General features: G+C 38.9%; 1 protein-coding gene across 4 annotated transcripts in view; it reads right to left on the bottom strand.

The window, feature by feature from the left end:
• Window positions 1-24,015, bottom strand: part of UNC5D (unc-5 netrin receptor D) — a 136,508-nt gene that overhangs the window by 11,103 nt on the left and 101,390 nt on the right. The window contains exons 8-14 of one of the 4 annotated variants that reach the window (XM_035345142.1): window positions 20,768-20,800; window positions 16,421-16,606; window positions 14,614-14,991; window positions 10,883-10,967; window positions 5,896-6,064; window positions 4,023-4,250; window positions 2,491-2,640 (exon numbers count right to left, since the gene is read on the bottom strand). In XM_035345142.1, the coding sequence (XP_035201033.1) occupies window positions 2,491-2,640; window positions 4,023-4,250; window positions 5,896-6,064; window positions 10,883-10,967; window positions 14,614-14,991; window positions 16,421-16,606; window positions 20,768-20,800 (1,229 nt within the window). The remainder of the gene's footprint in view (window positions 1-2,490; window positions 2,641-4,022; window positions 4,251-5,895; window positions 6,065-10,882; window positions 10,968-14,613; window positions 14,992-16,420; window positions 16,607-20,767; window positions 20,801-24,015) is intronic. The other 3 variants (XM_035345144.1, XM_035345143.1, XM_035345145.1) reach the window with 3 other exon arrangements.

Below are 24,015 nucleotides of genomic sequence, written 5' to 3'. Positions count from 1 at the left end.
TGGTGGGAAGGATGCCAAGCACTCAGCATCTGCTCCTGCAGGATGGCCAGGACAAACAAATGCACTAGAGGAATTCTGACTGCCACCTGCTATTAACTGCTTTGATGCTGCACTTTTATGCGATGATTTATTCATCTGTTCAAGCCTTGAAACAGGATCTTTGCTAATTTGTGAAATCATTAACATAAATCTTGTCTCATCATAGTGTGGACCAAACAGACGATAACTGAACAGGCCCATTTCAGTTGTTCTAGGCCACCAAAACTCTTGAAGTGCTGGCTCATAGGAGAGAAAATGATTAAACACTGGAAGAAACCCCATAAAGAAATGGGTTCTTTTACGTATGAACAGTCTGGAACCAAATTGGAGCTGTCAACAGACTTGGGACATTTCACAAAACATTGCCCTGAGAAGGAAATACAAAGTCGTTCTGCATTTCTGCTAGAGACAATTACTGTCTTTCTCAGCTGTCCAAGTCACTCAAACTATACCCAATTATAAAATGCAAATATTTATTTGGCTTCAGTACCAGCATTGTGTCAGAGCCCTCTGTCAGCAGAGGTTTTGCACATGCTTCTTTTAACCCTGAGTTCCTGCTGAGAGACTGGGGTGTGCCTGCTGTCATCAAAATCTCCTGCAGTTTCCGAGCCCTCCTTAAAGCAAACACAGCACGTCAGCATTCTTCCACGGATTATGGATCCCTCATCTGACTTTTTAGTTCTTGGTTTTATCTCGAAGCAATAAATTTAATAGCTACTCTGGACCATGCCACTTGCATTAGATGCAGCAAAGCAAGGCCCTTGAAAGACGTAAAGATTAATACAGATAAATTTGCACTGGCTATCACAACTTGATTTAACAGCACCCTGTTGTTTAATTTGACTGAAAACTCTAGACTATTACTTGCCAACAGAGAACAAAAATGCCTGAGTTAAATATACTGTAAACAATGCATGCATTCATAGATGTACACAGCCTTAGGAAGAGTGCTGGAACTTTCCTAGCATCAGGGACTCACAACCAGCAAAGGAGAAAATTCCCCAAAGGAATAATAACTTTCCAGAAATAATCAGGCAGAAATAATCCTTCCCCAGTTATTAACTGCACAGAAACACGGACGCCAAAGTAACAAAAACTCTTAGAGTTATCAGCAAAGTTGCTTGCAGGAAGCACAGAAAGAAGTGTTTTATGCAAGCTGTTGCTTTAGTTCATCATGCAGTGTTATTTAGGTTCTTAGTATCTATCTCTCCTTATGTAGTCGCAACAGCTTTCTGCAGTGGTCTTCAACAGAAAACCACTGCAAGGTCAGTAATTCCTACTGTGTACAAGACAAGGCAGCGAGCGTTCACCTCTGAGCTGTGGCATATTCTAGTGCTAGAGCTATTTAAAGGAGTTACTTTCCTGCAAGAAAAATCTAGGGAGTTTTTCACCAAAGTAACGTTCTTTTTGAAACAGGCACTACAGGAAGGTAAGTTCTCAGAAACTGGCATATCGTTTTTTTCTCTCTCTCATATACTTGATAGTTAACTATACATATTCTGCACACTGGGCATGTGGAGGGTCATCTGCCTGCCTTCTAAAGCAGCCAGACAAGATTGACACAGCTACATATATTTAGTTCAAAACTACTTAACAGTTATTAAAAAGCAGTTTTCAGAAAACAGACTTCTTTCTAGGGGTGCTTTGAAGTTGAATTTTAGCGTAACATACAACTTCATTCCCCAGGACTGAATAACAAATCAAGAGAAGATGAAGTATGGAGTTGTTTTTATAATATAGGTTGAGATGAAACACTCATACTTTGGAGAATATGGCAACACATTAAAAGCAATTTTGGGGGGGCTACAATACTGTATGACAGACAACTGTCTCTATATGCTTCTGGGAAAAGATTACATAGTCTGATTAAAGTTCTGTATTTTAAAAAATCAGCTCACTCTATTTGCCAGCACATTGCTTATAATTTCCAGTAACCAATACAGTTAGAAATCTTTTGTTTTGATTTATACTTTCCTGTCTTCAACAGCCTCTCTAATTAATGTCTTACAGGAAAAAATAATTTGCTCTTAATCATTTCTAAGAATATGCATGCCATAATTTGAACTCATGACATTTAAATGCTGACATATATCCTCTCCTTTTCAGACGTATATTCATAGCCGTATAGAAATTGGAATGACAAAGAGATCAAAAATAGTGATAAATTTTAACATGAGCATAGGCCTTCCATTGGAGGTAACTGAAACAGGTAAAAGTACAAGCTTGCTTTCCTCAAAATGAAAAATTTAAAGCATTCTGCTACATATAAAATGTTTCATTCTGTATTTGTCAAAATCATAACGCAATGCATTTTTTCTAGTATCCTTGAGCTTAAAACCTCACCTTTCAAAAACAAAGGGGAGACAGTTGTCTTATTTGTGTTACGTCTATACCAGTGAACATGCTTACTGTCTCTGTGTTACAATGTAAACACGTAAAATTAGCAAGTACCTGACATGCAGTAAATGGTTTGATTCTCCAAAGGAAAGGAGGGATATCAAGGACAGATATCTGAAGACTGAAGGTATTCCCTTTGAAATGCAAAAGTTTTGGTTCCTCCAGTAATTGTCCTCCTTGGAGTCTTTCATCCAAAACCACTTCCTGCAATGCCAGAGGAGAAAAAAAATAAATTTTAATGTTAGGAACAAATACCACCTCTAATGAGAATTCATCTTTATGAAAGGTGCCTAGTTCATAGGGTTTGTATTAACTGAATGTATGAGTCAAAGTTAATTTCATGTGTTCAACAAATAACTGAAAAAGGAATTTGGGCCTTCGAATTTCAGGCAGACTCATCCAGGAAAATACTCTTAGCCCATGAATCATGTAAGTATTAATAAAGGGTATAATTACAAAGCTATTGTAAATCTTTAACAATCATTTCAGTGGCTTTGCTTTTATTAGAAGCACACAGACATTAGCGTGTGCTCCATTAAGATTCATGTTTCTATTCTGTACAATAGGAAGAGGAAGTGAAAATTCATCTGTCACAACTGTCTTCATTTCAGCTCTCAAAAGAAAACCATTTTGTTAAAGGTTCTGAGTTCACCATGTAAAAGCCAGTGAATTTCATTGTTTTGTCTTGGCATGCCATGTAGGCAAGTCGCACAGAATCACGGAATGGTTGAGGTTGGAAGGCACCTCTGGGTATCATCTGGTCCAAACCCCTGCCAAGCAGGGTCACCTCCAGCACGGTGTGCAGGATGGCATCTGGGTGGGTTCTGAATAACTCCAGAGGAGACTCCACAGCCTCCCTGGGCAACCTGCATCAGTGCTCTGTCACCCGCACAGTAAAGAAGTGGTTTCTCACATTCAGCTGGAACTTGGGGCATTTTTTTGTTTGATTGCTTGTTTTGTTTTTTAAAAGGGGAAATGCACAATTATAATTTAGTTCTTGAAGGAAAAAAATGGCAAGACAATCTCTTTATTCTTGCTCAGATTGTAAAAAGGAGAGGAAACCCTGAAGTGACTAATGACAACGTTATGGTAATGACTGTGATAAATTCTATACATCAAATGATAATGACTTAACATTTTCTCTTTGGATTGGAGTAGCACTCAGCTGCAGATGCAAGCAGGCTCTGCCTGTGCTCATGTGGCTAAGGCACTGAGCCCAGCCTAACGCTCTGCTTCCCAGCTGGAGCTTTGTGCTGTGTGATGGCTGTGAGCGTGGCTGTGGTGTCTGGTTAGTCTAGAACGCAGGCAGAGTAGGTTTGCAAATGCATGGCAGAAAACAAGTGGACAGTTTGGCAGTCCTAAAGCTCTTTCCGTGTAAATTGACAAGTGAAACAACACTGCAGAGAAATTAAGGTATTTGCACTAAGTCATGCAGCAGTGGCATATAAAACGACAGTGTTCTCATTCTTGTTCATTTTGAATTCTGGACTGTTGCTGTAGCCCTTGGACTATCCCCAGGAATAAAGGAATGCTAGTATTCTATGAAAAAATAATCAAAGCCAAAATTTTGAAGTGAAATAATTTACCTGAAATGAACAAGGTGTGTTATCCATACAATATACTCTCAAATTGTAATCCAGAGAATTGCAAGACAGGCAGCCAAAAACCGCTACTTTCAGCTGTCGAACGGCACAGTCAGAGATGGGTTCTCCAATAAGTGCATAAGTTCCAAAGCTGTTTAAGAGAATGTGACAGGCATAAGGATCCAACAGGCAGTAGCAAGAAGTAGTTTCCTCTTCCACAGACATCACTTCCTGCAAAATGAAATTCAGGTTAAAAAAAAAAAATCAATAGGCCTTGACAATAGAAGTCATGACATCATTTATTTATGTTTATTCAACTGGAATGTAAAGTACTCCTGAGAGCCAGTATGCACATTCTTAACTGATGTTGACCTCAGGGAACAGGAGAAGGTAGACTACCTATATGAGTAAATAGTCTCCATTTAGCCCCGAGTCAGCAATAGGAATTCTGTGCAGAATTCAGTGTGTACAGCTTATAATAATGATGATGCATAAGAAATTTTAGCATTTTTTTTCAAGTGTTCTTGACTTTCTAGCTAATTTTTTCATGATGTTGAGGTAAGAAATTACCTTGAAGATTAAAGTCAATAAGCAAACCTTGAATGCCAGTAGGTATTTGACATCCTTTCAGAACATCCATTACAGCTATGTTTACCTCAATCAAAAAACTACCTCTCCTGTTCTTTTGTATTTCATACTTAGTTCTGCATTAGAGCATCATTAGATGAGGTATCTGAGCAGTCTACAGTCTGCTGTTACACTCCCCATTATTTCCAGGGTGCTTGTAACTGACACTGTTGGAGCTGACAGAGTATTGAGTGAACTTAAGTAGGAAAATGAAGCTGAATTTGAAATGGTTTAAACAAGAGCAACAAGCAGCATGGTGGTTTAGAGGAGGAAAAGGACAGAGTGAGTTCAGGTATGTGTGAATGTTTTAACTCCTGTTTCTTTCCTTGCAATGCAAGGAATCAAACAGTTCCATCAGCTGCAGTGCAATCAAGTGTGATCGATGATGGATTTGTGTCTTGTTACTGGGTACCATGGTTCTAATAACATGTACAGTGAACATCAGAGTAGGGAAATTCAGCTCCTTTTTATCCTGTGTGTATACCTGCCTAGCAAGCAGTTTTGGTCAAAGATGGCCAGCAGGCTTAAAAAAATGCAGATGGACAGACATAGATGATCAAATGCCCACGTCATGAATACACAACGCTTAATTTCCTCAATAAATCAGTATTAAAAAGTATATTTCAACTAAAAAAGCAAAGCATTTCGGTTAACATATATACACTAATCCTTCAGAGGTGATGAGCACAGGGTGATCACCAAATGTCCATTAAAATGACATGTACAAAGAGACATTTTTAAATCAGAAGGATCCTTCTAGGTTAAAAGAAAAAAAAAAAAAACACAAAAAAAACACACCACCAAAACCATTGAACTTGAACTGTGTATTTTTAAGCAGTGCCATAACTTTCTTTATGTCATGATAAATTCTTGCTTGGCTATCATGGTCTGTTCAGACCTGAGTTTCTTTGGGAGCTATAAAATATCCAAACAGTGTTTTCAAGAGCAAATGGTTACTGGCTCTGTTATTAAGTGATCTGAGAAAATGAGTACTTTCTTTTGTAACATGGGCTAGATCATAAAATTGACCCTTTTCTGCACGTTTTAGTACAGCACTTGAACAGAATTTAGCTACTTCTGAACAAAATGCAAATCCTCTTACTTTTGAAAAGAAAAAAAAGATGATTTCTTTAAATGCCCAATTATTTTTTCCCTTGAATCATCTTTGACCAGTTCCTGCCTGATTAAGAGTAATCACGTTTCCATTGTCAGTGTAACCTTTTAAGTGGGAGTGGAAGTCCAAACTTACCTCCCATTTTCCTTGCTGTGTCCTTTTCTTCAAGTGAATACTCCAGTGCTCTGAGTTCACTTCTGCGCAATGTGGGATAGTCAAGGCAAATGGAGTGCTGACGGACACATCTGAGGGGCCACAGGTTACTTCTGGTCCCAGAAGAACATCCGTGCCTTCCGGCTGTAGGCTGGTGTGGGGGGGAAAGTAAGACCATCTTTAGGATCTTTTCAACAATGTGGGAAAGTGTATTTATAGTAATGACAATATAAAATTTTTAAAATATTTTAGTGAAAAATCTAAGTGCTTCATTCATCTGGTACAGAAAAGATAAAGCGAGCCAACTACAACCCTAATTTTCATATAGAATTGGAGGCAGGAGATGAAACAAAACTATTAAGCCCCATCTACTGAAATCATTGGCTGGTCAGTTTAGGATTCAGGTCTTTAAAATACATTTCAATTTGTTTAAACCAAATGAAACACTCCAATTACCCTATGCAAGTGAGCCTTGTTTTATGCACCAGCTGGTAATATTGCCATCTAATTCTGCCTGCAAAGAACGTCACCTACGATATTTTCACAGGAATGAAGATAAAACAAATTATGGTTTAAAAGCACAGCCTCATGAATTTTTCCAGTCTGAGCTTGATCTCCCTGCTTTGAAAACCCATTCATATTCTGCCAAATGAGCGAGCTAGGTAACTTACAGTAGACATCACTGAATAGAAATTTTGGTTCTAAATTAGAAGTCAGCAAAGTAAGATATCTGCACATGGTCTCCGTTACAGTCAGTACTTTCACTGCCACGTCACAAGCTAACGAGCCCACAGAGCTGTGCAATAGCAGCATGGCAACACACCAGCCCTCCCGTACTGCCTGTGCTGAGTGCACTGCTACGTTTCTATACCTTTAATTTCTAAGTTCATCTGCAAGATGAAAAGACAACATAAACAAAGGCGGCAAATTCTGCTTTTCCTTTCTTTCAAGTATCATAATGGCTCCTAAGCCTCGGTGCTTCTAAGCGTTCGTAAGATTCTTAGGTTAAAAGAACTAAAGCACAAACAGACTCAACTATAGCTGCCATTTTTCACTTTGAGCCATGAGTGTGCATAAGAGCGAGAGGAGAGGGCAGAGTAGGACGCACAAAGCATCCAACGCTTGCAGGCCTTGCTGGAGCAATGCATCTAAGCAATAGCAGTAGCCTTACCACTGTTAGCACCGCATTCCAAGCACAGTTCAAGCAAAAATACTTGCTTATGCAATGGCAAACAATTTTTTACAACTCCCTCATTGCTAGGAAAACACCGATTCTATAAAAAATAACGTCACTTAACACCAACCACTGCTACCCTTTGCAAACGGTATTTGAGTTCCTTAAAAATAAAACCTTCCAGCAGTTCCCCCAAATCACCTCTTTCCAGATGGTTTAAGAAACCATCCAGAGTTGTTCACAAAGAAAAACGTCTCAGAAAAACCCTCAAGCCAACTTTTATACAGATTTCTTTTTCAGTACGTTATTCTGGTCTTACGATTTCTCGCTGCTGTAGCTCAACAAAGGCTGGTGCCTTCACTTAGCTTAGCTGTGCCCTGCTGCAGCTGCAGGAAGGGGTAACCAAAGCATATTTCCAGCGAGCACGTCAGCCCTTAGTTAGTTGGTGCTGCTCTCACACAACAGATAGCGCCTTTGCCAAGTGGCTGCTGGTGACAAAGGCATAAAACACAAAGGCAGGATTGGGGTGGGGACGGTAGGGGAGGAATTCTGCTCAAGTTGCTTCCAGTACATAGTTTGACAAGTCATCCTCAATAATGGGAACAAAATACAGGCTGCCTTGTTTTCAGCCTCACACCACCCTATTTACTCCTGGAGGCCGTGACTCCAGAGTTTTAGTTATGCTGTTAGCCATAATTCCCATCAAAAATAGCTCTGATTTTTCAAGCCTCAGGAATGATACAAAACACCGCAGGTATTCCCTCCTTGGTGGGGAGAATTTTTGCGTATGTGTGTGTGTGATAACAGTGGCCTAGGGGCTGTGAGTCGTTTCGTGCACGTTACCTGCAGACTGGCTGATTTTTGGCTGAATGGAGCTTGCAAGAAGATCTCCTGGCCAGCAGCACTGGGACCTGCACGTCCCAGTCCTGCTACCTGAGTGACACTTCTCTGACTGCAGCGAGCCACCGGCTGGCAGCAAGTCCCTGCAGCCCATGCATAACTGCAGTGATGCAGCTTGAGGCGTTCTGGTTCGAGGCCCAAGTGAGCAGACAGCAGAGGCCCAGCACAGCTCTGCTCTGGCTTTCCGGCTTAAGAACAAAGTCAAAATTATGCAAGGAGGCAAGAGACATTTCACTCTAATTCTTGCTTGGGCCAGAATCAATAACTTTGTTGTTTCTTTCGCAGACATCAATAGCCTGTACTTTCTGCCAACATCAAAGCATGTGTACGGTGGTTGGAGGTTTAGTTTGGCTGTTTTTCTCCGTAAGGAGTCCTTTGGTGGTCTTTATCAACTTCCAGCTGCCAGAAGCACCCTTGAGGGTCTTTGTAGCAAAGCCCAATAACCCTAAGATTCTTTGCTTTGGTGTCTTTTTGGAGGAACAACCAGCTCCATCATTGGTTTGCTCGGTTCCATGAGACACTGAAGACTTTAAAAACTTTTGTCTTCTGTTTAGGACACAAAGGGTTTTTCATGCCACAGAGGATTTTATCAATTTACAGCAAAACCAGCTGATAATCTCATGTCCGTAACTGTAGTGCACAGTTGCTTTTTTTTTTTTTTTTTTTTCCCCTGTAACAGAGAATTCAAAGTTGCTCTATCAGTTCCCCCATCAACCTCTGTTCCTATTACTATGCCTTTAACTTGTATCTCACCCCAACCTACCTTAATAGCTAAATGAAGATTAGAGTAGAAATGACAGCTACCCACTTCCTAAACAATTTAAATCCAAACAATATGATCCTTGTTGTCTCAAGAAACATTTTATGGTGACCTCAAATACTTGCAACATGGAATTTCGTTCTTGTATGCATCTACTGATCTGGTTAACTTTTGTATTAAGTGAAACCTCACTGACTATAATTTGATGTGGACAACGCTTCATTCAGAATCTACAACGTGAACTACTGCGTTTTTAATGGCCATACATCTTCAGCTTGCAAAGAACAGCTTTCCTCTCCTCCTTCTCTAAGCCACTATTTTACTTTTCCTCCACCTCTGAGCACTGTGCCTGTCCAGGTGAACAATCCTCTACATTTTAGGGGTATCTGTATGAGAGACTGTTGAGCAATTCTGCAATGTGGCTTGGTACTCCTTTCTGTCATCTTTGATTCCACACACAAATCAGGTACTAAGTCCAAACCGATGGCATTTCCTCCCACCACCAGAACACAGAAGCCCACAGGCAATAAGAGAGCCCTTGCTCCTTGCATGTCAGCACAATCTGCAGCTGTTAGAAAAGTCTGTTTTATCGTACCCAGTTCAGATAGGCAAAGGATACATCAATGTTGCCTCAACTATGTCAAGAGAAATAACAATATTTTAATGCAAAACAGAAATGAACGTTTGTCTTTGTCTTACTTTATAGAAATTCACTTTAAAAGAGCAGGAAAGAAAAACCTTTCTATGATAATTTTCAGTTTGGTTTGCTACCTACGTTTCTGCCCACAAAAAAAAGCAAACAGTAGGCAAAATCTGCTGCTTGTATTTAATTAACCTATTTTAACTCACTTCTGCAGAACCCGTGCAGATAAAACAGCTGCTTTTTTCCTCCTTCCTTCCTTCCTTTTACATATCTTAATCTTTCACTGAAAATGATCAAAAACCTATAGCAGCAGATGGGGATGGAATATTAAAGTTTTCACAAAGGAGATGAGATATCAGAGGGAAAAAAATCAAAACAGATTTCAGAAACACTTTTGGAAAATATTTCTAGGCTGCTCTGTATCTTTCAGTTCATGCTTTTCAGTTTCAGGTCTTAAAATTTACCTCCTAAAAAAAACCACCACAAGATAAAAAGAGTTGTCTGAGTGCAGAAAGAAAAACTTTGCATCTAAAACTGAAGAACATGTTCAACCAATCTTGACAGTTCAACAATATGGCCAGCACTTCCTAAGTTTTACTTGTCTTCTGAATCAGGATAGTAATACAGTGAGATGCTACACTTAGACTAAACAAGCTGTCATCATTTCCTGAATTACATTTAATTACGTACCAATTTGCTAATTTTACCCTCTGGGAGTGTTTGATCAGCTTCTAGCTGAAACCCAGTGAACCAGGCAAGCAAACAAACTTGGGTTATACTGATGTGGTGGTGCTGGCAGGCTCCAGGAAACAAGAGAGTTCAGGGCACTTTCGATTCTTTGTAATCTATGTTGTACAAAATTAAAGCCACTAGGAAGTAACCATTCCATGGGAATAGGGACCAAAAAGCTGTTAAAATAATGCGTTTCTGTAACTGTGCTTATTCCTAAAATTAAAGGGGAAGATCCACTGTAAAACAAGTGACTTTGGGCCAAATTCCATTTGCCTTTTAACGTGGAATGAAGGCAACCGAACCAATTACAGAGGAACTGATGAACACATCCACGTGTGCAGAATTTAAAGCCATAGATCTTAATGGAACACCTGGCTTTAAAAGCATCTAGAAGTCACCTAGGTTTCTTTTATATGACAGACATTTGCCACATACAAGAAGCACCAATATAAAAAAGCAATGACCTGCATTTTAAAAAAAGCTGATTTGTTTTTTTATCAAACTCCGTGAGGTACCCCATCCTTCAGCAGCATTTGCATACTATTTCACAGAAGTACCACGCAAAGACCATCTTTCTGTCATTTATATAGACACATTGATGTTGTGTATATAGTCAGTCATACTGCTATGTCCCAGCAGTGTGGTCACACCAGCAACAGCGAAGACATTCTATTCCTTTAAACAGCACAGACAAGAAATGCATGAAATGAGCCAGTTCCACAGATTTTGCCTGTATAAAAGTGTTTCTTTCACATCATACCTGGACTCCCTTTGGTTGATGGCAAGATAAATTTCCCATGAACTCTCTTCAGGAATTGCTCCATGTGGTATCAGCAGACTGACTCCTGCAACAGAGCAAAGGCAGAGCTTATCTTTTGGAAAGCCACTGGATGTAAGCACCCCAAAACCGGCTCTGATTTCCAGCATCTAGAACGGCCACCTACAAGAGCTGAAGAGAGATCCTCTGAGAGTGGTTCTGACTGCAGCATTGTCAGATGAAGGGAAAAATACATCGTTAACACGATCCATCCATATGGTTATTAACATTTTGCTGTCTTACAGTCAGAAGTTATATAGACTTATGTGCCTATTAAAACCTCTTGCTCCAACAGAGCTCTTAAAAAGTGGACTTTGGGTTGGCTTGTGTCACTGAGTAAGGTGGGATTCGTTGTCTCCATGTGACTGAAGACTCCTCTTCATCCCTGGGTACGCGCAGACTCCGTTTACTTCACCACTTATATAAAAAGGAATCATTTATGGAAACAAAAGGGACCACAAAGTCTTTCCAGCGAGTGCTGTGTAATCCCTGTCATTTTGATTTCCTTAACCTATGTTGTAAAAGTGTTTGTTTCTGTTACATCTGCTGCGTTTCAGCCACGGTAGATCTAAACCTAAATATAGTCCCAATCTCATAGGGTTGAACAAGTCTTTGGTCTATTAACAGTCTTCAGAGTAATTTTGTTCCTATAGCAAATGCTTTTATGTCATTGATATCAGGAGCTACTAGATATTTTTTTCCCCCGACAAATTTACAGGAGGTAAATTTCAAGGATAGAGGTGCTGTTCAGAATTCTCAGTAGCCACTCAAAGGTGTGCACAGTATGTAGCAAGGCCATGAAGCCAGCCCTGTAGTTCACACAGTCCTCTGTAGCAAGTACTTTGAAGTAATTTTTGTACTTTTTCTTTAGGTAACAGATAAGAGACCGTAGAGCGCAGTTTCTCTCTTTAATGTATCTTCTTGTTTATGATAAAAAATGAACCGGGTGTATTGGGAATGGGGAAAACCTCCCAGTTCTTTCATCAGAAGCAGCAATACTAGAGTACAAAAACATTCAATTAGCTAATTATAATTTCAATGGGAAAAACAGGCTTCTTTTAATTCCAGAACTGATGCAGCCAAGGCAGCACTTTTCAGCCAAGATACTCTGTACAGTCAAGCAGACCAAAACTCCTTACAAATGGAAGTTATTTGTGTTTCAAATATACAAACATTTTCAGTAACAACACTGGTAATTGTTAGGTGCCCTTCGCTGTGCTGCAAATGAGGTTCACATTCTCTTTCCTTGCAGTGAAATTTATTACTACAACCTCTGTATGAATATTACAGAGATTCAGCTGTTGTTATATTTGTTTGAAGCCTTGCTTTTAAAAATTTCTTCCATAGTGTTTTACCATCATTAAGTGGCAAGCATTTTCTCAATGACATCTGGAATCAATGCGGGTATTTCACATCATTTGAACAGGGGAGAGGTTAATTCTCCTATGCGGTTGATAAAACCCACAAAAAGCTGGGATTTTATCTGAATTCTTTTTCAAGAATTCTCAATTCAGAATTTCAATTCTCATTGCCAAGTAATCAGAAATGTTAAAAGTACCAGGGACTGTGCAGCTTCTCAAGTTGCTGTAACCCTAGGCTGTGGATAAATGAATTTTAATCAGTTTGTAACAGTAAGCTTTACTTAAACCAAATTTAAAATGCACTCTCGGCTTACAGAGCTTAGAGACAGAATGAAATTATCTCAGTCTCACCTCAGTGACCTATTATCTTGCAGACCAAAAGGAACCACATACTGAGACTGAATATATCTAGCTATCTGCATGATCAAAAGGCAAGTTTCACTTCATAGAGGAAAACTTAATAGACTGTCTAGTAGCTTCATGCACAGGGGCCCAGAAGATCCCATTCAAGACAAAACACACATCTTTGATTAAGGAAAGGGGAAAAAAACACCAAAAACTGTTACCTGCCAGGCTTTTATCTGATGCAGCGACAGAACAATCTCCTTCACATTCTCTATTTAATTTTTCTTTTCCTAATCTTTTTTTTTTTTTTTTTAAATAAATTCCTCTTAGCGGTACACATCCTGTCCTCTGCATGGCTCCACGTTTACAAGGCTTGATCATGGTTTAAACTTTTCTGGAAAGTTCTTTGTGCTTTTGAGGTCAAATCTGTTACTTCTAGGATTACAAGGCATTTCCTAATGGAGAAACAACCTAAGCAAATGAAGCTCTTAGTTTATATACAACATAGCCAGTGATTCAAGGATTTTACTTGAGATTCACTAATATGAATTAGAAATTAACAAGGATGCTTTCTACTGGGTGGCAGTGAAATGAAACCGTTGCACAGCACACTCAGTACAGGAAGACTACATTTCAAATGCTCTGAATATGTCACACACCCAGAACCTCAGCTAAGCTGCAACACAATTGGCCTGTAATTTACAACTGACTGGCAAATTTGATCTTACATAAATAGGGAAAAGGAAGTACATGTAGATCAAATATGCATTTAAATAATCTAATTGATGGGACTATCATTACTTTAAGTAGCAGCATAAATGAAGGACTTCCTCGTTCATGACTTAGTGCCTGTGGCTTTGTAATATTCATTCCTGCACATAAAGAAGTCTGTGGAGAAAAGTATTCATTCTATATGTCGCGCATGATTGTGCACTAAATATTATATCCCTGAGTTATATACTTCTATAAATCATCTCTAAATACAGAGCGCGATTCTTATGCTAACCTTTAAAATACTGATTTTATGAAACATGAAGGATACGGCTTCAAGCATTCACTTTAACCAGTAAAGAGCCAAGCCTGGACACACTAACCAAATGCAATCAAAGCTGAGTTTAAAGGAAACCTTGAAAAAAGATCAAAAGAGTTGAAAAGATAACCTGCTAGCATGCTGCTGGAAAATGATCTTAACATCCTTCATTAGATTCTAATTTGCTGTCCTGTGTTTTCACCTAATTTAACAAACACTGTAAGTCTAAAATTCTGTCTCACAAAACTCTGAAATCACAAACAAACTCTATCTACTTAAACAGTGCAAATTAAGCATTTTACTGCAATGGTTCAGTGCATAGCCCAACCTTGAAATGGCAGCTGACTTTGAAGTGCCCTACTACAGAACTTTGTCAAGCTATTAAGCTATAAGAAAGAGAAAACCAGAAAGCCAGAAGTAAACGATAATAAAAGCCACACTAGGGTTTTCATTGAGAGTGGAAGCTATTCTCCAGAGATGTCTTATTTGTTATATGCTGCAGACGGTAATAATATAATGAAGTCTGACAATGTTAACGCAGTCAGATGCTGATGCATGTAGACTCTGCTTTGAATATGACCCCATTATCTAAGATTCTGATCCAATATTGACCTCCTTCCTGGTGAGTGCTTCATTTGGATCAAGATCCAAGTAAGCAACAGCTTTGATTAATATGACTTATGTGCTGAAGACATCAAGAGAGGCAGTAATCTGTAGCAGTTCAAATAGGCATAATGCCTTTTTACTCTCATCCCAAGCTTTGTCCTGATCATTGTCATCTCCCGCGCGGGCAACATGCTACAATTCCCAACATTTGTGTTAAGGAAGACCCTACTTTTTTATTTATTCATAGAATAAATGAATAAAACAGTACATCAGGCAAAGCGAGCTTCATCTAAAATTATGTATGTGCTTTTAATAAGAAAGGATCTACCCACCTGTGTTTGGAACCACCAAACGACCACCCAGGTGTCCAAAAATGGCAGTTGTCTTCAGCTCACTTTGTGTTGAAATAGAAGACAGGTTCTGAATATATGTAGCCTTGTTTCTAGCCTGTATCGTACCAAAAGCTCTATTGTTCCCATGAGGAAAAGTTCCAGAATGTGCCTTTCCATGATATTCAGCCCTCTCTGTCACCCCTAGGGAAACCATGAATGAACTGTGAACCTTGACTTTGATGTCTGACAGGGGGTTAAACAGCGAAGACTCCGTCATTAGCTCTTTGTCCATCGGGTCCTGCAGGCAGATCGGCCCACTATACGTTCTGCTCACTGTCAAGTCAGGCTGCATGGATGAGTTCAAAAGCAGGGAGTTACCTGGTGAAACGAAGTGGATCAGGCAGTTAGTCCTGCATTACACAGTGTGCAGCAGTGCCCGGTAAAGCATCTGGACAGCACATAGCTGGAGAAATGATACTAGAGAAAGGGAATGTTCCACTGTGTCATGTAGACCTTCGTAAAGCACAGAGAAGTGGTAAGCTGGACTCCTGGCCTGCATTCCGGTCATGCAGTAATTTCGGTTACAATCTTGAAATGAATAAATCCCTTTGAATTTAACTATGCCTTTAAGCTACATGAGCTACATTTACACTGAGAAGTGAAAAAATAACATGCATATGGGCTTAGGCATCCTAAGAACCATGACTCATATCCTATCCATGTAACGATTGGTGTTCTTTTTTTAAAAATGGCAGATTTGGTGGAACTGCTGGTATACTGTATGGCATTGTGTGTGCACCTGCTTCAGTGCCCCATTAATCCTGACTAAGTTTCAGCCTGTATCGTGGTACCAAGCATGCTACAGCTAATTCCTTCCTCCTTGGCAATGTCTGGAGCTTGAATCACTCTGTCTTTAAGAACTGCCTGCAAATAAAAGATCAGGTCTGTATTTCATTGTCACTTTCAGTGAACCATTAGATGCAGTTTTAAATCCTAAGCAGTACTCAGCTGCACTTTGATTTCCCCATCTATATATAAATTGGAGTTAGACTGGTAAGACTTAGGAGATCTGGCCGATGTGCATCTAATACTAACTTGTTTGATGCACTCAGTACATACTGCAGTCATGGGAAAAAGAATTGGGAAAGCTCTCCCTGTTTTGTTCTACACAGTATTAAATAAAAATACCGTGGTAGGCATTGGAAATTTACATAACTGGGCTTTAAGATGTTAAATCATAAATCTATTTCTGGCCCTTCCACTGTTTCCTTTTTGTTTTGCTCTTTCTTCCTTATATTCTCAGAGAACATAATATAATACATAATTATATACAACGTAATATAATATACAGTATGTTATTATATCATATAATTACAGAGGGAAATGTTGAAAACCAGATGAAACAATGTAATAGATCCAACAGGTACTTGATCAGTGTTTCCTGCATTTCAGGCAATTCCAAAGGTGCATGAATCCAAGCGGGAGTGCATTATTATTTTTTCTTTCCCTGTGAGTCAGAAATGTCAGTCTAGAATCTAGTGACAGTATTTCTAAAGCACTTAGAGCGTGGTCAAGAAAGATTATATGTCCAAGTTGCCATGACAAATCAGGAGCAGAGAGAGTCAAAGACATTACTGTTCTAACCACCACATCCCGACCCTCGTACTGCAGCTACCTGTCTCTGGCTTTGGGCACGTCTGCTTCGCATCACGCTGGAACGCCCTCCCCCAGCCCGTCCTGAGTATGAGCTTAGTATCTCTTTGTAGCAGGGGCTCTGGAGAGAAGAAAATGAAATCACAACACTAACCTTGTCTGACTGTTTTAAAATTAAATGTCTGGAAGCCTCCTGTCAGTGCAGATGAATCAATCACATCCACGCCGTACTCACTCTGACTCCGTCTGTAAAGGGTAACGCCGACCACCAGCACGGCCACGGCGATGACTGCTGCTCCCAGGCCGGAGTACAAGGCAATGTCACTGGCATTCTCTATATCTGAGAGGAGAAGAAGCGAGTTCCGAGTCAGCCACGCTCATGAAAATGCCCTGGCTGGTCCCAGCTGGCTGTGAGCAAAGGGGATTGTATTTATATGTAGCCACAAACATGTGGCTGGGGAAGTAGAGCTTGAGGCATAAATACAGAGCAGATCACAGGAGGAAACTGCACAGAAGAACACTGAAAAGCCAGCCTTTGAAAGCACAAGCAAATTTCCCGCTTTATAGGTAAGCTTATATTGTTTTAGGGATTGTATCGTGATATTCAGGTTTTTTTTAAGCAGAGTCACTGGACTTTGAGCAGTCAGAAGCAGAGTGCTTACCACCAGGCAGCCCCCCCATCAGCACACTGCTGGCTCGGGCTGTGCGGCGAGTGTGCCACCATCTCCCCTTCCAGCCCAGTGGAGATCGTTAAGGTATGGAAACACAGCCCTTCAGGGGGAAAACATGGAACAACTGAAGCTAGGGAGGGCTCTTTTAGGTACCAGCATGATTTTCACCTATTGATGGCTCTCAGGGACGTTTTTTTCGTTTGGAGTTCTGGAGCTAATGCAGGAGGTCATGAATCCTCTGAAAAACCTTAGTGAATCCTCTCCAAGCCCTGGGCCCTTCTCCACTCTTTATTTTTTGTGTGAGCTTTAGTTTGAGAAGGAACTGTCCATCCTCTCAAAGCTTGGCGAACAGCTGACGATATCCTGCAAATCTTCCTGGATTCCTGCTGGCACCCGCTCAGTCTTTAGAAACAGGTTGGCAACCAAAACCAAGCCTTTCCTGTGATTGTGGCCATGCGCATTAAGCTTACAATCTTTTTTTTTTTTTTTTTTTTAAAGACTTCAGACTTTTTACAGCAGGTAGGAATTTATTTCTTTGAAAGAATAAATCCAAATGAAACCCGCAATATTATGTAATTGAATTATCCAGTCCCGCTGTTCCAGATCTTTTGGGATTTGGGACCACGTACCATGAAATTAAATTACTTGGCAAGTACACTTAGCAGGTCCTTAGATACTTCCCTTAATGCCAAACTCCAGTTTAGAGGAAGAGATAATCGTGTGTTCATCCTGTACATCATCTGCTATCCCATTATATGTTGCTTCTTGCTTTTAAGTGAGGAGCATTTGGTACAAAAAGTGCATTTATTTATAACAAGTGACAGTGACAAAAAAAATAACCAGGAAAAACAGACTACTCAATATCAGTAAAACTGCAACGTACAGAAGCATGGCAGGAAGTCAAATTTGGCATTTAATAAATAGCCAATTATTGAAATTACTTAATTACTATTTGGGAGGAGGCTTCTGTTGTGCATACAATTTATTTTTTTGCAAAAAGATAACTTTGTTTTAGCTGAATTTTTAGAATGAATATGAAACTTCAGACCACTGAAACGAAGAAAATTACTACCTATGGGCAGCATCAGAAAAGCTTATTTTCTTGGCTCACCAGCTTCTTATGTAGACCAAATGTCTGACAAGTAACAATACAAGCAGCTGAAACTTTCTGGGAAGGCACAACCGCTGCCAAATGCAATAATTAAGTCCAACTGTACTCTTCACATAAGTAAACGCCATATGAATTGCAACAGCAAGGAAACTGAGTAGGAAAACATTGCTTTAAGTAGGCTGAAGCACATGGGAGATTTCCCATGAATAAGGCAATGCAATTGATTTCAAGTTGGGCAGTTGAATCAAAAGTAAAATTAACAGTTGAGGTCAAACTTCCTTAAGACAAACCACCCTTCCATTCCCAGTCTCTAACTTTTCTAACTCTAGAACGTAATTTTGACACTTCTGTAAGGTATATGATTAAAAACTCCTTACAGTTTTTCTTCTCTGCATTTCCTTATCTTTAATAACATTATCATTGTTCTGTTTCATACAAGACCTGAAAGAGTTACTGAAGTGTTCCCACAGCTATCTCTTTTACATAGGGACAAAACCAAACCAAACCAAACAAACAAAAAACACAAAAAACCTCATCCACAAACCCAAGGTGACTAGCACATAACTTCGGGGGAGAAGAGCATCAATTAATATGGCATTCCTTTGAATTGTTCCTGTGGAACACAACTGCTTAGGAAAGGTAGATCTCAATTTTATTTGGGATGTCAGTATTTCTTTAGAAAAAAAATACGGTATCTTAAAAGTAATTTTAATCTCTTCCCCTTTCTATTTTTTCTCCATTCAGCTGTAGAAATTAAATAAGAAAGCATGGGAAATCAGGGAAAGTAGGTAATTTATGCTTTTACTTTTCAGTGAAAGGGAACAAAAAGAAAAACAAACAAAATGAGAAAACATGTACAGTCAGCCAATTACTATTTAATGGACTGCATCCTTCCAGCCCCGTGGAGGTAGTGACTGTTATACAAACCTAAGATTTCTATACATTTCAGCTACAGGGTACATGGTGGTGGTAATTTTAGCCTATATTTCACTCCACCTTCTGACACTGTTACACAACATTTATTGAAAGCACATTTGATGGTAATGAAGTTTCTATTAACTATGATTAAGTTTCATAAAGCACCTGAAGATAATTTAAGATGTGCAGAAGCAGAAAATGAAACATTTGGTTTAGTACATTAGGAAACGTAATTGATTAAATTATCTCATTTACAATAAGTGCTTTCCAGGAGCAACGCAGGGCATACATTTCCCCCAGTCTCCCATTAGAGTTTGCTAGGAGATAGGCAAGATTCTTCTGGCTTCCCATCCTCCCCCAGTTTTCCACCTCTCTTACTTCTGGTACCCTTTAGCAATATGAAATCCATTTCTTCATACAGCAAGTCTTCAAGAACAAGGACTAAAAGTCAGAATAATGGAAAAGGCCAGATAGTAGAACAGGTTGTTTCTCGATTATCTTCATAATTGACTTTGATTTTGCATCAGTGATGATTCATGTAGTCTTAAATGAAGTTCCCGTTTCACTGAACAGCAGCAAGCTGCATCATGTGTTTCTAACCCCACAGCTAAAGAAACCCTTTAATTCTCCTAGGAACCTTGCATGCTAAAATCAATCCCATTAAGGTTTCTATTTTAATAAATCAGAAATTAAAGCAACTTAACTAATGCTCTTACAAGATTCTCTAATTAAATGCGAACAGCACAGATAAACAAAAGTGTATCAATTGCCTGCGCTGTCACGGCACAGACCAGTTGTATGTAACCCACCAGGAGATGACTCCAGCAAGAATGTGGCGACTTCCTTAATTTAGGGCCCAAGGTCCCTAAAATTTTAAATAATCTCATGACCCTCTGCACCTATATCTTGGAGGAATACTTGGATTTAAACCCAACGCTTTATGGTACAGAAGAATATCTCTTTAAAGAAGATAGAAACAATTGCATCCATCTCACAGTACAGATGGATTCTCCTTCCAAGTCCTCCAAAGGACTTGAGCCAAAAATGTATTTATAAATCTATTTGTCAAAATTCAAAGATTTTGTTGTCGTTGAAAATTAAGCAGTGAGAAATCCTCACAACTTTGTGTATGGATTATAAAAGAAAAGCAATGTCTTGTCTTTAAAAGAGGTTAGGCCTCATGGAAATTGTGGCTTTGATGAGAAGAGTGCCTTTTCTTTTTTAATGAAATCTTTCAGTTAGTCAGCTCAATTCACACGTGCTGCTCTTATTTAAACTAAAATTCCACTGAAATCAATGGAGTCTGATAAACAAAGACTGTAGGATAGGAGCCCCTGAAAACCGCATATAAATTTATATATACAGAAAGATACCCAAGTATACATACACACGCTTCACAGTGCAAAGCACACCAACACCCTTTACTGACTGATAAATCAAGGTGAAGTGAGCTGACCAAGATCAGACACAGCCAGTGGTGGAAAGAGATTTGAAGCAAGCAAGCTGAACTCCTAGATTACTGCCCCCCTCCCCATCATCGCAAGTTCTCTAAAGATCAATTTCAAGATAAGCATTCCTGTAGAAACGGCTCTCAGTCAGTCAGACACAAAATTACTGAAGCACAGTCACTTCTTTTATTTTTAGTCTAAAACCTATGATCACCAAGTTGCTAAGAAGATGCTTTCAGTAGATGCGAAAGCCTTCCATATAACCTTCAGTTTTATTTAGTTCCTAAACAAATAAAACAGAATGGCAGAGAAGATGAGAAAATCATATTTACAAGAGAAAAAAAATAACTTACTTTGGGATTTTATTTCATGAAGAGGTTTTTTATCTAAAGAGAGAGAGAGAGAGAGAGAGAAAGAGAGAAAGTTGCACTTAATAAATTTACATGGAGCATATCTATTTCCTATATCGCTTCTGTCTGGCTCTATAAATGAAACATTTTCTCCTTGTTTGCTGACAATATGAATATTTTATGTTGTCCATATTTTTTCCCTTCATCTGCTTTTTCTAAATCTCTTTCAGGATGTTTTTTTTGCAGTCATTTCTCATGTGGTTAATTCAAGTATTTGTTAGCTTTTGGATGCCTTTATTTTAGAGTATTATGCATCCCAGCAACAAACGAGTTCAATACTTTGAAGTGGATCACTTGGCAAACAGTCAGTTAAGATTTAATTATTTTCTGTATGTTTATAACCTATCAAAATGTACAATATATTCACATTTATGTATCTAAATACACACAGTAATTACCTCTGTATGTGTATATAAATAACCTACAGAACATATGCAAGGGTATATTTATAGATGTCAAATTAACTTTATAAAGCAGATTCTATATACTAGTGCATCTCTCTCAAAAATGAGGCTTCTCTCTCTCCCTCATAATAAGCATTTAACCTATACCTAAAAAAGTAATCTTTAGATTACCTTAGGACCATGTCAAGACACATGATGTTCATTGTAGTTTTTTGGTACATGACAATGTAAGGAAATGGTCATGAAATGCCTTTTGATGTCTTTTAGTTAAATTGATCACTTTAGTAACATTCAACTTAAAAGCTTCATGGTTTTCGGCTTTGCCAAAAAGCTATTTTTTTTCTTTTCTTTTTGAGAGGTTTTTTGTTGTTGTTGTTTTAGTGAGGAAATGGTGTTTGCAAACACAATGAATAGTATCAGAGTTGGACTCTGTAATGGAAAAAAAACATTTCTGTGCTGCTGACACAGACTGGTATCTACAGAAAACTGCAGCAGAATTGAAATGAGTTTACCATATAAACTAGTGAAATTGCTAGAACCAGAAGCCTCTTGGCAATATTCAGTATCACAACTGGTCAAAAAATGAAAAAAGTTGTTTATGATGCATTAGTAAATAAATAAATAAAAAGTTTGTAGTTCATCTCCTTATGGTCTGTGTGTTTCTTTCTTTTTTGGGCACTGGGAAAAGAAATTGATTGTTTCTGAAGTTATAAAAAACAAATAACTTTAAAGCAAATAGATAAAAGTAAAATAAAAAAGTCTACAAAATCCTCTTCTATTAAGCAATGAAAAAGTTTTCACCTCTAGCAGACAGAGAGAAACCCACCAAGGAAATGTATACTACTGAGAATACCAACAATGAAATATATGCAAGAAAGACTAAATTATTAAGACTATCTGAGTCAAAGTGACCTTTGCTTTCAGCTGGAGACAGTCTCCATTTTATCCCAACTTGCCAGGCCTGGCAATCATAGCTCGAAACAAAAATAATTGTCTTTCTTCTGCAAAGCAGTTTCTCTCTCTTCAACCATTCCACATCCCAGTACACACTCCCTGCAAGGCAGGTGCTTCCCGCTGCTCCTCAGTTAAAGGACTGGGCTATCTGGATCCATCCAGAAACGATCAAAAGCCAAAGCAACACCCAGAGAGAGAGATCTTCCTGGGAATGAAAGGATGCCTTCTCTGTGTTATTCCCAATCTCTCCAGTCACGAACTGAATAAGGAGTAACCTGAGAGTAGGCTCTGTTTTATCACTGTTGCATTTAGTGACTCCAAAGTCAAAAATTCTTGCTACGGATTAGAACTTCTCCTGCCAGTTCAGAATCGGGCCACATATTTCCAGCATCTTACATTCTCATCCTTACTTTCATTAGAGTTCTTACTTGTTAACCAAAGAAATGTTTCATTTCTATTTTTGCCTCATGAAAGGAACAAAGTTAACAAGTTGTGCCTGATAACCTCCAAGAGATTAGTTATCTGAAGCACTGCACTGCATTTCCTTCGCAATTCCCGATGGGATGAAAAGCAGAGCAGGAAAGGCACATATTGGAAGATGAACGAGAGAAAGATTTTAAAAAATAGGGTAATTGCATCAATTCCTATTAGCTGAGAAAGCAATTATGGTCCTAAAAATAATTGCTTTCTCAGATAAAAAGAAATAAAGAAATAAACATATATATATATACACACAGCACAACCCATTAAGGAGTAATGGTATCACATTCCAAGATGAAAGAAACAAGAACCACTTAATACTTCCAACTACTTGAATGCATACAGAAATTCAGCTTTCAGAACCAACACATACTCGCTATTACTACCCATCACCGCAAAAGGAAGAGACGAGCTTATTTGAAGCACAAGGAGCATGTAGGCCAGAGTTGATCTCGATTCCACTTGTTATTGAACAGCAACAGCTTCTGATTCACCGAGCTTAGCTTCTGCTTTTACAGCTTAGCTCAGTTGGTTCCAGTAAAAGACTGTTGTATACGAGGACTAATACTGAGAACACTCTCAACATCCAAATTATACTGGAGTAGATTTTTTTTTTTTATCTCCCCACAAAATACCAGTTTCTGGTTCCAGTATTAGGTAAAAAATTACTGGTGCAAAAAGAAACCTTGTTATATTTCTCTTCAAATTAATTTTATTGTTGTTAGTTCTGTTTCCCTAACTCCCCTCTCACCTTATAAAAAGAACAGTAATACTTTACGAAATGTAGTCAATACAGAACTTGCACAGGCATTACATTTAGAAAGAGAAATTATATCAATTTTAAGCCATAACTCCTAAATGTACTTCAGTGCAAATGGATACCCACCTTGAATGCAAAGCCCTTCAGTGCAATTCTCGGACTCTTGACTCAAGCCCTCGCAGTATTTTCCTCCGTTTCGAGGAGGCGGTGCGATACATTCCCGAACTCTCAAATGCTCGCATTCTGGGCTGCACACAGACCACTCACTCCACACCTCCCAATTTCCATCCACTGTATGGGAAGGGGAAAAAAAAGCAAACATTGTCATTGCTTATCAAACTGGTGTAATTCAGAGGTCCTACAAAGAAAATTTGTTTTATATCTCTCCTCAGGTCACACCAAGTAAAACGCAACACTATATTTATTTCTCAGGAGTTGGATACTGTGTCAGATGTGAAGTTAAAATTCTGCATTAGAATGTACCACCTCACACGTGCAATGTGAAAGCTTTTAAAATAGCACCAGTGTACAACGTCCTGCAAATACAGACCATTAAAAACTGCAGGGGGAAACATTTCCTTTGCCACTTAGCT

Source organism: Oxyura jamaicensis, chromosome 22, assembly GCF_011077185.1.
Source record: "Oxyura jamaicensis isolate SHBP4307 breed ruddy duck chromosome 22, BPBGC_Ojam_1.0, whole genome shotgun sequence".
NCBI classification, from domain to species: Eukaryota; Metazoa; Chordata; class Aves; order Anseriformes; family Anatidae; genus Oxyura; species Oxyura jamaicensis.
The sequence above is the reverse complement of the archived record's forward strand: the minus strand, read 5'-3'. Positions and strand labels throughout refer to the sequence as shown.